The 16,889-nt window shown below is 47.0% G+C and overlaps 6 protein-coding genes across 6 annotated transcripts; 2 read left to right on the top strand and 4 right to left on the bottom strand.

Moving 5' to 3' along the window:
- Positions 1 to 544: 544 nt before the first annotated feature.
- On the top strand, positions 545 to 2,517 carry LOC6588801 (gustatory and pheromone receptor 32a). Its single transcript, XM_002015086.2, has 4 exons — positions 545 to 1,961; positions 2,027 to 2,089; positions 2,250 to 2,339; positions 2,402 to 2,517. Exons 1-4 carry the CDS (start codon positions 840 to 842, stop codon positions 2,501 to 2,503), a joined length of 1,377 nt encoding a protein of 458 aa, XP_002015122.2. The 5' UTR covers positions 545 to 839; the 3' UTR covers positions 2,504 to 2,517.
- LOC6588802 (manganese-transporting ATPase 13A1) lies at positions 2,507 to 6,838 on the bottom strand. Its single transcript, XM_002015087.2, has 7 exons — positions 4,761 to 6,838; positions 3,804 to 4,707; positions 3,534 to 3,730; positions 3,337 to 3,479; positions 3,143 to 3,275; positions 2,935 to 3,078; positions 2,507 to 2,875 (listed from the first exon to the last, which is right to left on the bottom strand). Exons 1-7 carry the CDS (start codon positions 6,774 to 6,776, stop codon positions 2,756 to 2,758), a joined length of 3,657 nt encoding a protein of 1,218 aa, XP_002015123.1. The 5' UTR covers positions 6,777 to 6,838; the 3' UTR covers positions 2,507 to 2,755.
- Positions 6,839 to 7,120: 282 nt separating this feature from the next.
- LOC6588805 (nuclear pore complex protein Nup160 homolog) lies at positions 7,121 to 15,517 on the top strand. Its single transcript, XM_026988400.1, has 13 exons — positions 7,121 to 7,166; positions 10,527 to 10,614; positions 10,667 to 10,769; positions 10,822 to 11,313; positions 11,381 to 11,562; positions 11,631 to 12,049; positions 12,106 to 12,775; positions 12,841 to 12,946; positions 13,021 to 13,185; positions 13,246 to 13,488; positions 13,561 to 13,679; positions 13,740 to 14,870; positions 14,935 to 15,517. Exons 2-13 carry the CDS (start codon positions 10,533 to 10,535, stop codon positions 15,459 to 15,461), a joined length of 4,239 nt encoding a protein of 1,412 aa, XP_026844201.1. The 5' UTR covers positions 7,121 to 7,166; positions 10,527 to 10,532; the 3' UTR covers positions 15,462 to 15,517.
- LOC6588803 lies at positions 7,304 to 8,360 on the bottom strand. The gene is made up of 2 exons (XM_002015088.2): positions 8,088 to 8,360; positions 7,304 to 8,019 (listed from the first exon to the last, which is right to left on the bottom strand). The coding sequence occupies exons 1-2, from the start codon at positions 8,252 to 8,254 to the stop codon at positions 7,449 to 7,451; spliced, it is 738 nt and encodes a 245-aa protein (XP_002015124.1). The 5' UTR covers positions 8,255 to 8,360; the 3' UTR covers positions 7,304 to 7,448.
- Positions 9,616 to 10,370, bottom strand: LOC6588804 (exosome complex component CSL4). Its single transcript, XM_002015089.2, has 2 exons — positions 10,197 to 10,370; positions 9,616 to 10,134 (listed from the first exon to the last, which is right to left on the bottom strand). Exons 1-2 carry the CDS (start codon positions 10,356 to 10,358, stop codon positions 9,679 to 9,681), a joined length of 618 nt encoding a protein of 205 aa, XP_002015125.1. The 5' UTR covers positions 10,359 to 10,370; the 3' UTR covers positions 9,616 to 9,678.
- On the bottom strand, positions 15,442 to 16,702 carry LOC6588806 (replication factor C subunit 3). The gene is made up of 2 exons (XM_002015091.2): positions 16,605 to 16,702; positions 15,442 to 16,519 (listed from the first exon to the last, which is right to left on the bottom strand). The coding sequence occupies exons 1-2, from the start codon at positions 16,662 to 16,664 to the stop codon at positions 15,509 to 15,511; spliced, it is 1,071 nt and encodes a 356-aa protein (XP_002015127.1). The 5' UTR covers positions 16,665 to 16,702; the 3' UTR covers positions 15,442 to 15,508.
- Positions 16,703 to 16,889: the final 187 nt, after the last annotated feature.

The following is a 16,889-nucleotide window of genomic DNA, read 5'->3' as shown; positions in this document are numbered from 1 at the left end:
TAAGAGGAATTAAAGTAAATACAAAAAGAATATCAGAGGGATTTGGTCACGAAAATTAATTGGTGGTGGTATCTGAAAAATGGATTGTTGGAAAGAAAATAGCAAAAATTAAGAACCTTATAAGCCTATTGACTGTTTTTGACAATTATTATAATAAAACTTTATGGAAATAGTATTTCTGAAGCTTAAATGAATGAGGTTTATATTAAACCGCCATTTATTTAATGAATCATGAACATTTCTTTGCTGTTGAGAGATTACACCGACTTATGAGGAATGGGTTAGGTACTTTCGCTAACGAGTTTTATTTAGAATATCTTTATTCTTGTAATTATAAGATATTCTTTTCGATTTTCATTAAAATTTTCGGAATTCGGAACAATCTTATGAGTTCAAACTTTTTTAAAAAACCATACACGTTTCCAACTATTTGTAATAGTTTAAAAATAATTAAAGAACTTTCACTTCAAAAATAAACGAGTATGTGATACATTTTTAGCTATAATTTATTTAAATAAAATACATCTTTGTTCCATTACTATGAGTCTCCAGATTGGTTCCGTTCTATACCTCAACCAATGAATGCTTATATTCTATTATTGACTTGGGAGTGTATTCAAAAGCATTATCTATTATTCGCTGATGGGATAATTGATTTTTAGCTCCACTCTGTCTGCAAATATTCAATATTCCACAATGAAAACCAATTACTCTAATGGCCACTGAAGTCAGACGAATGATAACTAGGTCCCTGGTCATTGGCCATTTAATCAGATAAGTTTGGCCCCTGTTAGCCATATCCTAAAGCCGGGTGGTGTCGTGTCAGTGCCTTGTTGGCGATGTCACCGAACACTTGGGTAATAGAAATGCCGACACAGAAAGCGCGTTTGCATCCGTATCCACGTCGGATATCGCCGTATCGGACTCCCTCAGTGAATAGGTATGCCTTCAGTCATGAGACGCCACCACCACCACCACCGCCGCCTCCAAGGACTCTGGAGCATCCCGTCTTCGAGGACATCAGAACGATAATGTCCGTGCTGAAGGCCAGTGGGCTAATGCCAATCTACGAGCAGCTCTCCAGCCACGAAGTGGGGCCACCCACCAAGACCAACGAGTTCTACTCGTTCTTTGTGCGGGGCGTGGTCCACGCCCTGACCATCTTCAATGTGTACAGCCTCTTCACGCCCAGCTCGGCGCAGCTCTTCTACTCCTACCGCGAGACGGACAATGTGAATCAGTGGATCGAGCTGTTGCTCTGCATCCTCACCTACACACTGACCGTGTTCGTGTGTGCGCGCAACACCAAGAACATCCTGCGGATCATGAACGAGATCCTTCAGCTGGACGATGAAGTGCGCCGCCAGTTTGGGGCCAATTTAAGCCAAAACTTTGGCTTCTCGGTGAAATATCTCTTCGGTATTGCCGCCTGTCAGACGTACATCATTGTGCTGAAGATCTATGCGGTGGATGGCGTAATCACGCCCACATCCTACGTACTACTGGCCTTCTATGCCGTACAGAATGGTCTGACAGCCACGTACATTGTATTTGCCTCGGCTCTGCTACGCATCGTGTACATTCGATTCCACTTTATAAATCAGCTCCTGAATGGATACACCTATGCCCAGCAGCAGCGGAAAAAGGGCGGCCATAGACGACAGGCGGCAGGGGCTACACTCATGGAGAACTTCCCCGAGGACTCGTTGTTCATATATCGCATGCACAACAAATTGCTGCGCATCTACAAGGGCATCAACGACTGCTGCAACCTAATTCTGGTCTCCTTTCTGGGCTACTCCTTCTACACGGTCACAACGAACTGCTACAATCTGTTTGTCCAGATCACAGCCAAGGGAATGGTCTCATCGAATATTCTTCAATGGTGCTTTGCCTGGCTGTGCATGCATGTCTCCCTGCTGGCCTTGCTGTCTCGCAGTTGTGGTCTAACCACCAGAGAGGTGGGCCCCAATCTCAATCAGGGATAACTGATTTACTAATGATTTCTGTATGGGTTTATTTCCAGGCCAATGCCACATCCCAAATCCTAGCCAGGGTCTATGCCAAGAGCAAGGAGTATCAGAATATTGTGAGTTCTTAAAGGAAAAATCTATGAAAATTATTTTATGAATTCGAATTGGCTTTTAAGCGCTCTCTTCTGGCTTTTCAATAATGTTTTTAGAGAGACTGAGCCAGCTCAAAATTCTGCCTAAAATTTGTATTTATATTGTCTTTGGTCTCTTCTGTAGATTGATAAATTTCTAACCAAAAGCATAAAGCAGGAAGTACAATTCACGGCCTATGGATTCTTTGCCATAGACAATTCCACACTCTTCAAGGTGACTATTGTCTGTGCGTAACAGGTGTTCAAATAAATGACTAAAAATTTGTTAAATCTTAGATCTTTTCGGCTGTGACCACTTATTTGGTCATCTTGATACAGTTCAAACAGCTGGAGGACTCTAAAGTGGAGGACAACATACAGGACCAGCAACAGACTTGAATATAAATTATACTTGTCCTCTTAAATTTATTTGCTTTAAAAATATTACGACAATTTTGCTAATTGCATCAAAGTAATAAAATAAGCACCAAAATTGGCCGCTAATACAATCCAAAGGATTTTTAGAATTTAAGAAACCGACGCCTGGCTTTAAAGATATTATAATGAAACGAAGAAATTTTTCATTGATCTGTGGAACGTAAGATTTTGTGGGGTTTGCAACTTTTGTCTAGTACTTAAATCTAAATGGTCCTAACAGTTCAACACTTTGGACTTGCCACGTGTCTCCCCGAACAGCCATGAGCAAATGCGATCCAACAGAAAGGCACCAATGATGTCCGCCACCAGGACAGCGAGCAATACGCAACGGAACTATAAAGGGAAAATTAATGTATAGTCTCGCATAATGGCTTGCAAATGCATATACGTACATTTGTGGGGAAATCAATAATTTCGAAAAATTCCGTCAGATCGGGCACCAGGCCCGTGGATAACAGCAGCACCAACGCGGCTGAGGCGCCAATGGCATACATCAGCATGAGATTGGAGCGCAGACTCTCCATGAAGGGATGCCCCTGTTAATTAAATATAGGATTATATTATATAGTTCCTTTCGGCAGGGATCGGTCTAGTTCCTACCTTATAGTTGACTGCAATGGTGGCCACCTGCAGTGATATGCTAATAATGTAGACCGTGCTGCTAACAATGTTTGGATCGTATTTGGTCTTCTCCTCGGCATCCATGTCAATATACAGCTTAACTTTGCCCACTCTAGGAAGAGAAAAAAAAGAGTTAGTACCAATATAGAGGAGTATTATAGTAGTAGACCCACCTTGGCGGTGCCAATTTGGTGGCTTCATTGGTCAAGTAATAGAGCGTGCCAAAATGCACTGCAAATTGCGAGAGGATCGTAGAAATTGTATAGAAATTGAAGATGTTTGGCAGTGGTGCGACCTTCGACAGAGTTTTCAGTGGCTGCAAATAGAATTGTGAGTACAGTGAGCCATAGACCTGTTATAATTTCTAGACCTTGGATCGAGTAATAAACAGAAAACAGGCCGCGATGAAGATGCCCTGCATGGTTGCCTGAGTATCGCTGAATTTGATGCCATCAATATACAGCACGGATTGGCAGTAGGCCTGAATGAGGGCATTCAGAGCGAGGATCTTGAACATCTGCAGTGTGGTGACCAGAGTGCAGCGTCCCTGCTTGATTATGTGATTGACTGATACGGAAAATATAGAAAAAGGAAGATCAGAAATGCATCAAAAAGGCTGTGAAATCCCAGGGCTACCCACCACACATGATCGAGGACGATTTGCTGGTGAACGGCGCCGCAATTGAGGCATCACCCAACTTAACCATCGTCTGCTCTTCCATGTCGCGCAGAGCAATCTGCATGCGAGCTTGCGACTGATTAAGGTGCTCCTGTCGCCGGCGCATGGCACGCTCTCGCGGGCTCAACTGTTGGTTGGCAGTGTTGGCAGCGGCGGCCGTGGCTGCAGCCGCTGCTGCGGTGGCCAGCTGCTGTTCCTCTTCGGTGCGCTTGCGCTTCGCGGGCGCGCTGGTAAGCAGAGAGACGCCCACATTGGCGTGCTTCAAGGCCCCCACATCGTTGGTGCCGTCGCCGCACATGAGCGTGCAGAAGCCCAACTGTTTTAGCGTGGTGATCACAAACTCCTTCTGCTTGGGTGCAAAGCGTGCGCAGACTGTCACGTGGGGCAGCAGCTGACGCATATACTGGGGTTGATTGTGCTGTAGATGCAGCAGTCCCTCGCCAGTAATACACAGATCGTGCGTGGCAAGCATGGGAGATATGCTCTTGCTGCGCTCGTCCATTTTATACGACTGCTCTCCATCGACGGATATCCAGTTCCAAGTGTTTCGCTTTGCCGGTTCGGGCGGGGTCAGGATGAGCAGCTTCTTGCGTGTGAATCGCAGCTCTTTGGCCACATGGCAGGCAGTCAGCGGACTGTCGCCTGTGATCATAACCACTTTGTGGGAGGATTGAATGAGCTCCTTGATCGCAGTCTTGGAGTCGGGTTTCATGGGGCACGAGATGATCACGAAGCCGGCAAAGGTGAGATCGCATTCCACTTCATCGCGCTTCAGTTCGCGTATTTTCTGAGTTCCCATGCTGCCAAACTCCTTGATGCCCAGAGCCAGGACACGGGCGCCACGACGAGCATACTCGAGATAAACCTATTTACAAGAAGGTTAATGTTCGCCTAATTTTCTTTTAATTGTGCACTCACCTTCTCATAGTCCGACGGCACTTCCCGCAACATCTTCTGAATAACTTCGGGTGCTCCCTTGACGGCTCCAATGTGCTTCACTTCGTTGGAGTAGGGCACCAGGTAGCCAGCGAGGACCGACATGCGCTTCAGGGCCGATGAAAAGTGATAACGTTGAATGATCTTCAACGGCTTCAACTGCGTCCGCTTCGGTATGACACTGTCCATTTTGGTGAGATTCCAATCGACGGCTGCCAAGGTGGCCTTCTCGAGGGGATCGCCCACCAGCCCATCGTCCAGCAGGGCCAGCGAGTGGCAGCAGGCCAGGACCTGAACAGTGTTGGACTCTGCCTGCTCGATGGGCACACAACTCCCATTCGATGTCAGCCCCGCAATGCCCTCCACCATGAGGTTATCCGTAGTTAGTGTTCCCGTCTTGTCGAAGCAGCAGATCTGAACCTTTCCAGCGAACGGAATGCGGAAGGGTTCCGTACAGAATACAAACAATTTGGTCAACTGGATTAGCGATGTATTCACAGCCAGGGTGAGCTCAATGGGGAGATCGGGCGGTATGATGGCCGTCAGAATTAGAGTGCACTCGAGGAAGAGCTTGTAGCGGTTGCGCTCCAGATCCTCGCTGCCCTTTACCCACACATAGGAGGCTGCGGCCACAGCAAATACCATGAGGAAGGCAATAAACGCAAAAGTCTCCTTGTTATTCTCTGTGGCGCGATTGGCACCGAACAGAATCGTGCGCAAGAGTTTACCCTGCGATGTGTTGAATCCCGTGCGGATCACATAGCCAATGCAGCCGCCATCCGGGGCACGCAGCGATTCCTTGGTGGGGGCCGTGTGCTGCACCACTTTGGTGCCACCAAAGAGCACAAACAGCTTTCCATCACCGTCCACATCCAGTTCGGTATTCAGGTTGTCCAAAGACTCCAACGATTCCTTCATCAGCGGCACCGATTCGCCCGTCAGCATCGATTCATCTACAATACATGTGCCGCGCAGGATAACCAGGTCACAGGGTACAATATTATCGTTCTGGGAGCGGGTCACGGACACTAGATCTCCAGGAAGCAGCTCGTCCGAGCCAATGTGGCGCCACTTGTTCTGACGAAAGGCATAGATCAGATACGGTTTGTTACCCATTTTACGGATCTCGGACATATTCCTCAGCTGCTGCTTCACAATGGTGCACTCGAAGGCAATCAACATGAAGAGCGTGAACAGGGAGTAGTACCAGTAGTCGTCCATGCACCACAGTCCCACCGAGAACACTTGGAACACAAAGAACGGTGCAGTGGCCCGCTCAAGGAAGAGTTCGTGGAACTCTGGTACCACCATATCCATCTCGTTATTTCCATACGTGGAAGTGGCCTTCTTCACAGCCTCTTCTGACTCCAGTCCTCGAGAGGCGGCATAGTTTCTCAAGAGTCCGTCCACGGGAAACTCGACGGCGCGAAAGGTTTTCCTATCGTCGTTCCACACATATTTTGTCTTCTGAAAGACCAGAAAATACTGCGTTGAACCATCCTCCAGTTTGGCGGAGCGTATCGGAACTATCTTTGAGTTGCCATTGTTCGCTGTGGGCACCACCTTGGCCAGGACATTCGGGGCCGGTCGCTTCGCTTTGCGGCAGGTAAGAAAGGCCAGGACATGAACGCTCCAGTAGCAGAAGAGTAATGTGAGAATGTGTAGAAATGCTATGGCCAGAACGGCTATGAAGCCAATGTCATTCCAGGCAATGGTCGAGTCCGTTGTGCGGTTTTCCGACGAGATCAACTCTTGAGTGGTGGGAACATCCGCGTCCTCGCCGCCGTACATGTAGATGCATAGGTATAACGCAGTCAGGTATAACGGGACAAAGGGCAATACCACTCCGCTCAGTGGCGTTGGCATGCGCACGTGCAGGGTCACATATTTCACCAGATCGTCCAGGTTGCCGGCCGTCGTCGCCCCGTTTTTAGATAGCCTTTGGTTTGGGTCGGTGTCGCCGGCAGCGCCTTCGATGGTATCTTCTCTCGTACTCATGGGTTTATCCTGGTTCTTTCAGTCTCCAAATGTATGTTTTCTTACAAATTAAATACGATTCTTTACAGATTACAAAAGTTTCATAGCGGCAAAAAAAAATGTGAAAAAAAGAAGCAACGTCGTCGAACGAAGAAAACTGTGTGTCAGCTGATCCTATCGATGTGTATCGATATATTGCATCGGTCTATGTCGTTTGCCAGCACTGTATTTGGTTAAACCGCCGATTTTTTGTTTATAGTTTTCAATTTATTTTTAGCATTAAAGAAACTACAATAGCGGCCTGGAGATGGAAAAGTCTGTGGCTGCGCTGGCTGTGTCTCCTGTATGCGGAATCTACCTTTTGTAACCGGCTGGGCCCCAGTCCTTGTGCACGTCAAGGGATTGACAGATGTTTGTTTATTATTATGTTTTGCCCTAATATCCGTATTGATCGATCAGTGGTTAGTTATGAATTAGTGGACTGCATAATTTTGACTAGGTTTTATCTAATATATTTAGTGATTATACAATATTGATGTTCCCAAGATATTGAAACCCACTTGTCTTTTAGTTTAATTCACGTTTAAATTTGTAGAGATATGAAAATAGGAAACAGCAGTTTTGCACAGGCTGACCCACACACGCATAAAAAGGGATATATGTATGTATAATATTGTGATGATGTGGGGATAATCATTCATCCAGAGTATCCATAGGAGACTTCATGGACGGGTCGGTGGGTTTGCCGGCCGCCGCAAAGGCCATCTGTATGTCTGTTTGGGACTCGCGCTTGGGAGTGACCCGCTTGTGTTCATTGGTGAAGCTCACACTGATGCGTCCACTGCCACGTACGGCGGTCATCGGGGGACGAGTCAGTGGAGTGGACAGGCGAGCGGCAGCTGTCGGTGCGGGTGGTTGCTGATAGGGGGCGTGTAATGGGGGACTGACAGATTTCGTGGATGTCTCCTTGCGCACATCTACCACAAGTGCCTCACGTCGGGCATTATCCTGGAACTGCTTGACGCGATCCCTCATTTCTGTTTCGCGCTTGATTTCCTTCGAGATTTCGGCGCGACGCTTGTTCTCGTACCGTTCCATGGCCTGCTGATCGCGCTGCTTGTTGCGCTCTACAATGAGATCGGCGATTTCCAGGCGCTTCTTCAAGAGTGCCTCCTTGTCCAGCTTCTGAAACATCTCTGGCCAAACGCCCTTCTCCTTCTTTACCAGCACGATGCGGGCCTCGTTCTTGAAGATGCGGCAAAAACTGAACGAGAGTTATCATATCATTACTCACGGAGGAATATACATATGTATAGAAGGTGTGATAATAACCTGGCCATCTCGTCGATCTCTTGGGCCAGATGACGCTCAAAGAATATGGGCGGATTATTGAACTTCAAGTACTGGGGCAGAAGGACAACGTCCGGCTTCCGTGTCACCAGACGATTGAGTTCAATTGAAATTTTGATGTCGTCCTCGGTCTGCGATATCTGCACCATGATGAGCTTCGCTTCCGTTGCCGGTATGCTGTCGTCCTCGCGAGTTATTTCCGACTGAGCAATCGCCCAGTGCTCAAACTTATGTTATAGGCTTCCCGGAATTTGTGAGAGCAGCAGTTTAAGCTGACAACTGCGACAGGGCCAACACTACAACTACAATACAATGTTCACTTGGAGTGCATATTGGTTCGATTTACTTTAATTTGAATATTAACCAGTCTTCGAATAGCCAAGCCGGCCGCGTGGCCTATCGACCAAACAACGATTGGCCATACACATCCATCCATCCATCCCCCATGCTTGGGATTGGGACTCGGCCGGGACTTCACTCCCAGACACACACCTGTAACATTTTATGCATTTGCATTTTTGGCAAGACAAGATAACGTGGCCTAGTCCAGGAGCTGCCTGCCTGCCTGCTATGCTCCTACTCCTCTGATTGAATTAGTCGCAGCTCCAACACGCGAAGCGAATTCCTATTTGCATAGCACATGCCACTCAATAACAGTTTCCCTCGACATTGATTGGCAACGGGTTAGTGTTTTATGGAGCCCATGCGATGCTATGACGCGTACATATATTACCATTTATTTGACTTATTTGATTTCCTCGATAATTTGCTTTGTGAATTAGAGGAAACTTTTATATGAACGACAAATGTTTTGATTTGTTTTATACCTGGCGTTGCATTTGCGACGCAATATTTACATATGAAACATGTAATATAATAGAGGTATAAGATCAGTAGACCACCAGATTGCTATTCCACATGTCCTGCCTGTAGGATTCTTGATTCTAAATCTACTGATTTTTATAGATGAGCTGACCCTTAAATTACTTGAAGGGGAAACGCTCAGAAGGGGAAACAATAGATCGCAAACGTCTAGGCAGTACATTAAAAAAACATTAAATCACACCTAAAATGTTTATATGCACATATTCAAGAATATAAGATCAATTGATAAACTCAATTGGCTGTCATGTGCCTGGGTTCATCGCTTCCCAATCAAATAAATATGTACAAACAATGCATTTAAATTGACATGAGAACCGTGGCAACCAGCCAAGATTAGTTACGAGAACTAACGACGTAGCTATGGTAACTTAAGGTTCATTCACTTCTTTCTTTTCTGAAGGGGGAATTCTGACGATGCGATCGCACCAATCAGATGATTAGGCTGAGGAACGCCTTGGATAGGAATGTTTTAAGTTAAGAAAATCCAATGGAATCGAATCCAATGGATGCTATCAATTTGTATGCTTCTGTCTGGTTATATAGAAAATTGTAATATTATAGAACATGTAACTATGGAAATAGAATGAACGTACAACCGCAATCTAAGGCAACGTTACAGAATTAATTAGTGACTAACCGAGAATTATTAATGACTTTTTTTTAGATAAGTTACATAAATTACTGGGCATCATTTGATTATATTTATTGAACTTTCAGGCAGGACTTTTGCCACTTTGCGAGGCTCCTTAATGGTAGTCAGTGGACACTGCATCTCGCTCCAGCCCACCGGTACCATAGGCACTCGGGTTTTACGGGCATCGCTGGCATAGGCTACGACCACACCGAGCTCTGTTTCGGCAGTAGTTATGAGAAATGATTGTTCCATTTGATTGATGACGCGGGCCAGTATCACATCGCCAGGCTTGAACGACTTGTATATGTCGACACGATCCTTTTCCGTTTCCCGCACGTCCTCCTTCCGCAGCAGCCCGCGATAGCTGCTCTCCAGCAAGACGTTTCGCACGCAGAATATGGCACACTTGGCGAACTTTGGTGTTGTGACCAGAACACGGGCTGTGACGACGTCCCCGGTGGCCGGAATGGTCAGGTGGAAGCCTGGCTTGTGAACACTTACAACCTGACACTGCAAAGAGGCAATTGGTTGGTTCAATTTATTGCGGCAGGTTGTCCCTCAGGCCAACTTACGTTTTCTCCAGATTCTTCAATGTTCACGACCCCCGATTTGGAGGCGTAGATGTAGCCGTTCTGTTCGTATGTGCCTATGCCCAAAACAACATTGTCTTCTACTCGGCACAAGCGTTCTCCTGGCAAGCACACAACTGTGTTTTCATCTCCTTCTGAGCTCATTTTTTTCAATTTGTTGTCAAAAGGCACATGTGTGCACAGAATATCTATAGGTAATATCGGAATGTTTTTCGATGTTTTGAGAACAATCGATGAAACATCGATGTTTTAGAAAAAGTACAGCTCTAGTTGCCGGCGTCAATAATTTAACCTTTTCCGGATTGTTATTAGTTCAACATGGATGTTAATATGAGCTACCGCGAAGTTGCGACTAAAAACCTGAAGCCAGCAGACTGGATAGATGTTACGATACATACGGGTAGGTTGTTCCAGATAAAAAGAGAGACCATTCATTAATTTCCATCTGCCAGGAGATACACTGAACAGTCTGCAGGACTCCCAAAACTTTGAGATATCTGGCGGACATTCTTACAAAAACAATAATGTGATGTACCGGAACCGATTCATATATTGGTAAGTTAATTTGTGAACAAATCGGTAAAGCAACTAAAATTTTTGCCTAAAGGCGGACTAACAAGTCGGTGCTGGAGCTCGGAGAGGTGAGCTTGGATATATCACTTGTCAGGAACCAACTGCGTATGCGATTCAATGAGTCGACTGTGCTCAATGTTTCCCTTACGGAGCAGCCACAAGCCATTACACTGTTGGTTGTCACTGTGAGCAGTGTCCATCGATATGTGTTTCCACTGAAGACGGCTACTGTAGAAGTGGGCGCTGCTGCTGGGCCAGACGATCTGCAGTCACAATCTATATTCTATGATGTGACTGAAAAGATCGACGATCCAAGTGCGTACTTTCTTACGGACGGACTTGGAATGCCCACTGTCGCTGCTTCGTTTATGTCGAAGCACGCTCAAGTAGCCCACTTTGCGGTGGCCTACCCGAACAAGCTGCTGCACCACGTGATGAACTGTGTCGATGGCGCTACTGTAACGCAAGAGGTCAAGGAACCGCATCTGATGCCTCGGTTTCTGTACAAATTTGCGGGTGCTCTGAGGTGAGTGCCGCAGCTTCTGGGTCATGCCATACCGATTTAATGTTGTCTTTTTCTGCTATTTTATTAGACGAGCGGAATCTGTGGATGCGGCCAATGACATGTCATTCAGTGAAATCGATGGCAAGACCTATCTTCTGGTTGTTTACAGGAGTAATGAGCTGCGACTCTGGTCATTGGATACTATGCAGGCAGTATCCACCATTAACTGCTGCTCTGGTGGGGGTGTAGGAGCACCAACAGCACAAGGACGTAAGTGTTCGAATTCTAAAGCTTAAATTTGTGCAGCTGCTAATTGCATATTTGGTTTATTTTTGCAGCACAAACCAATGTGATACGAAAAATTGACGACCGAAACTTTTGCGTCTTCCTCTCACACGACGAAGGGGCCGAGTTTGTTTGCGTGCAAATCGACAAGAATATGACGGATGTGGGTTCTAGAGACATAGAATTGATTGTGAAGCACACAGTGGTGGCACCAGACATGGATCTGATCGACTTTAATGTCACCCTCACACACATCTGGGCGCTCTGGAGCAATGTTGAAGGGGATTTTAATGCCTCGACGATTCATTATGGCTCTAATCAGGCCATTCAATGGGTTTCTTCTGTCCTAGAACCGCCACCGGATCGTTATTGTCTCACCACGGAGCAGGGAATCGATCCACGCGAGGCCTACTGCTCGTACATCTTCCATCCGGGTCGATTCGATCGGACTGTGATTACCAAGGCCTTATATGTGAGTATATCTTTGCCTGATATGTAGATTATTCTATTGTTGATTCCCCCCAAAAGATGTTCCGACGCGTCAACCTGCAGTTTGATGTTAGGCAGCTGTCGATGACAGTGCTCAAGGAGCAGGTGTGCCAGGCCGTCGAGGATGAGATCCAGAACGAGTTCAAGGAGTTTGTGGTCAGTGATGAGGAGTATCTAGAAATCGCCACTAGGCTATGGGATCGTTTCTACTCCTGCTGCGAGCAATACCACATCAAGTACTCGGAGCCCATTGGTTTGTCCATATTGGGTGGCATGGATGCGGCATGCCTCATCAGGCGGCAATCTTTTGCCCTGCTACGTCCATGCGAACTGTGGGAGCATATTCTGCTCATTGGAGAGCAAGCCACAGATGTGGCCTCGCTGATGTCCCCATTCTTTCAAGACAATCTCTCAATGTCGACGGCATTCGCTGAGCTAATAAGGATCGTCACTCAGGTGGAAAAGACCCTCCCAGAGGATGTCAAAATGGAAATGGATAAGAAACTGTATCAGCGAGAGTCGCCCATCGATCTTGTGGCCAAACTGGTTGCCAAAAGCCTAGATGATGACGACACTGGCGCCATCTTCCCAATGGACACCGTTCAGAAACTGAAGATCGAGCTAGAGCAAATACCCAACCTACAGGACGCTGTCGATATGCTGCTGAATATTCTTTGCGTGATCGATCCGGATGCACCGCCGTCAAACGGTAGAGTTAATCCTTATAGCTTCATTCATATTATTATTGTCTTATTCTCTATTTTCTCTTTGCAGATTATGCCAGGTCCACGCGTTTTCTGCTGCCAACTGGGGCATTGTTTGGCAGCGAATACGGAATATCCATTCTAGCCGAGACGTTCAAACAAATGGCTTTGATACGGTACAATATGAATACAAATATATTCCTGATTTAATCTGCATCTAATTACACTTAATATTATATCTCCTTTGCAGCTTTTCCGTCTGCCGCAATTTACTCATTGTACTTTACATTTTGGACCAGGAACACTGTGAGACGGATCAAAGTTTCCTTACGACGACTGAGAACTACATGAGATCGTATTACACTCTTGTTTGGATGGCCGTGACACCCATTTCCTCGAATACCCCAGCAGGCTTGTAAGCAAAAAGACCCTGAATCCTAAACATTGAATGATTATAATCGTGTTCATATTATAGTGAGGCTTCCATTCAGCGCCTCAATCGGGCACAGCTCTTTGATGGCTATTCTCGACCGTACTCAAGCCATGTGCGTGGCTATGGGAATGACCAGACCACGCTGCTCTGTTTATTCCTACGTTCCAAGGGTCTGTTCAGTGCTCTGTCGAAGCTGCTGAAGGAGTCGAGCATGCAACTGGAGACGGAGCCAGCAACATTGCGTCAAACGCTGCTGAAGCTGGTTACCTACAGCAATCAGATGCTGTGAGTAAAGCCCTAGCCAAATATTTGTAGGTTCTTTATGTACTTTATTTATGTTTATGTCTGTCCTTTCAGATGGCCCGAATCTCCCAGCTATGTATTCCCAGAATGGCTCTATGGCACATGCCATCAAATCATTGTGCAGGATTATGTGCGCCTGCTGGCCGACTGGTGCGAAAGCAAATCCTATTGTCGTGAGTAGTCCGTCGAAGTTGCTTATCCCATCAATGCCAAATCCAATCTTTATTTCGCAGGAGCCTTTATGCTGGCTGTGACGCTGTTGGATTGCGGCGAGACACAAAAGGCAGTGATCATCTTTCAGAATACAGCTGAAATGGTGCTCGACGATGCATTCCTCATTGAGCACGTGCTGAAGACCACACCGCTGTACAGTCAAATGAAAGAGAGCCTCGAACTGGGCAATGATGATGGACCATCAGTGGAGGATAGAAAACAGGCGATGGTGCATTATTATCTGAAGGTTATACAGCTATTTGAGCAGTATTCGGCCGTCGACTACATCATTCAGCTGGCTCTTACGGCCATAAGCAAGCTGGGGGATCATGATCCACAGTTGCCGATGTTCCAGTCTATAGTCTTCAATAACCATATGCATCTGGGCCACTACGAGGACGCGTATCACGCTTTAATCTACAATGCCGACATATCACGGCGCAAGGATTGCCTGCGTCAGTTGGTGGTGACGCTGTTTCAATGCAAGAACCTGGATCTGCTTATGAAGCTCCCCTACAATGGGCTGCAGAACGAGTTCGAGAGCATTGTGGAGTCGCGCGCGCGCTCTTTGAGCATCGATCAGAATGACGTCTATAACTTTTTGTATGCTTTTCACACGAGCAAGGGAAATATGCGTAAGGCTGCCACAGTCATGTATGAGCAGGCCATGCGGTTGCAGGTGAGCAGCAATGACCCAAAGGCACTGGAAAAGCGTTGCTCCGCGCTCCTGATTTGTGTAAATTGCCTGAATTTGGTCGACAGTCGGTACAGATGGATAGCCAAGCCAATCATTGGCGACGAGCGGGAGTCGACGGCTATGGATTTGGATAACGAAGATGATCTGCCGCCGATCGACGATGAAGTGCTGGTCCTAGAGCTGGACGACATACGTCGCGAGCTTGTCTACAACGTGGCATTGAAGGAGCTCTCACACTATCGAAAGGACATAGCCGCCTATGTGCTGGCAGGGGCAGAGGAGCTATCCTATCTCCTGGGAAGCTATGGTCTGTATACGGCTGCCCTGAAACTGTCCCGCGGGCACAAATTCTCTGTGCTGCCGACATTTCAGAGCCTGGCTGCTGCCTGTGTGAGCGCCACAGAAGAGGCGGCCAGCGATGCCTGGGATTGGCTGCAGAACAACGATCTGGCAGGTGCATAAATCTGGCTAAATTATAAAATTTCAATTGATTTAATCTCTGATTATCCTCTTATTAGATCTACCACATCGTAACAATGCCGCAGATATGGCATGGTCCCTGCTGCAGAAGCTGATACTCGACCACGAGCTCAAGGACTCGACAGTCATACGCAAGAGCGTCGTGAACCGACTGCTCACGATGAACGCATTTGTGCCCAAGTGGCTGTACGACTCCTACAAGCTGAGCAATTCCCGCGAGCTGTTGCAGTTGTACGTCAGGCACAATCGATTGCTGGAGGCCGCCGATATGGCCAGCGAGATGATCTGTGCCATGCTCGGGGCAGGCAGCGAATACTTTGATTTCCAGCAGTCGATCAATGTGACGACTCCGCAGCTCGCATTCCCCATCAACACAATTGATCTGCTGCTGCACGCCCTGAAGGTCAATGGCAAGGAAAATTCGGAATACGAAGTGGCCTGCATTCAGCTGGAGGAGGATGTGGCCAGATACATTGAGACTGTCAGCCGTACCACATCGGATAAAATGAAAGTGGCCATTTTGCGGAATCGGGAAGAGCAGCAGCTGCAGGCACTACGCCAGTAATTCAGTTTATTAAGTAAAATGTATGTTTTTCGAATTAAATGCTAATCTTAAAAGTCGTCCGTCATGAGCAGTTCGGACATGAACTTTTTGTAAATGCTCATGAATTGGGCAACAAAGGCCTCCAGGTGGAAGATGTGCTTGGCGCCGTTTTGCATGCGGTGCTCGTATTCGGTGGCCAGCTCAAGCGTTTTTGCCTTGATGGACATATCACAGTTGCTGACCAAATGCTCGACCAGACCGCGGAATATAAGATTGGGTGGTACGCCCTGCGTTAGTAGTTCGTACAAACGATCACGTATCTTCTCCAGTTTGGCGGGCGTCTGCTCACTGATGATCTGTGAGGCAGTTTCACGCAGAAAGACCTGCCAGTCCAGGTCGGGGACTTCCTGCTGGGCCGTAAACGGTGACTTGGCCACCTTGGCAGCCTCGAGCATCAGCAGAGCGCGCCTCAGATTCCGTTCAGATTTGTCCACCACCCGCTTGGCCAGCTCGACGGGCAAGGCCAGGCCCTCGCGCTTGCAGGTGCTCTGCAGAATGGCGGTCATTTCTGCCTCAGAAGGCGCGGCCACGCGAATTCCCAGGCAACGAGATCGTATGGCTGGGATGATGCGAGAAGTCGAATTTACCGACATTATGATGCGGCACGTGGCCACGTACTTCTCCATAGTGCGACGCAGAGCGTGCTGGGCATCCTTGGTCAGCTCGTCGCCCTCTGAGATGACAATCACCTTGAACTCCCGCTGGCCGTTAATCTCGATTTGGTGGGTCTGGGCCACCTGTTTGATCAGATCGATGACCACCGTCCTGTCGTACATGCCCGCATCCGACGGGTTCACCTCCAAGTGGTAGTTGCTACTGACAGTCATTACCTCTACCTTTCGATTGGATGGCGTGGTAAAGGTCATTGTTTCACTCCTCAGGCGCTCCACGCCGGCTCCATACATTTCCCGTAGTAGGCACATGATGCGCGTCTTCTTACCGGCGCCGGATGGCCCGTAGAACATGAGGTGAGGAAAGTCACTCTGCTTGCATAGGTTGCGCAGGTTTTCGGCTTGCTCCTGTTGTATGCAAAAATTAATGGAAATTGAGTTTTTTTTTTCAAGAATGTATACACAGCATTTTAATGGCGACAGCGTTTTTTACCTTGTGGAAATCTAACTTTGTTAGTTCCCGGGGCCGGTATTTATCCACCCAAAGCGCCATTAAAATATATAACAAAATCTGAGTTAAATGCCGAATTTGATTTGTTTTGTTGGAGATCGCGCCTTTTTGCACAATTTCTAGAGATGAGAGAAGCAACGATGGTAACAAAATATCGAAATTATCGAATTGTCGCAGATATATATACATACTGTATGGTTAGTGATTCAAATCAATTAATGAAAAGAAACAGTGAACAGATTCTTTGCCTCAATTTCCTCACTATAC

This window comes from Drosophila persimilis, unplaced genomic scaffold (assembly GCF_003286085.1).
Source record: "Drosophila persimilis strain 14011-0111.01,24,50 unplaced genomic scaffold, DperRS2 tig00000191-arrow-pilon, whole genome shotgun sequence".
NCBI lineage: Eukaryota > Metazoa > Arthropoda > Insecta > Diptera > Drosophilidae > Drosophila > Drosophila persimilis.
This window is presented reverse-complemented; position numbering and strand designations above follow the sequence as displayed.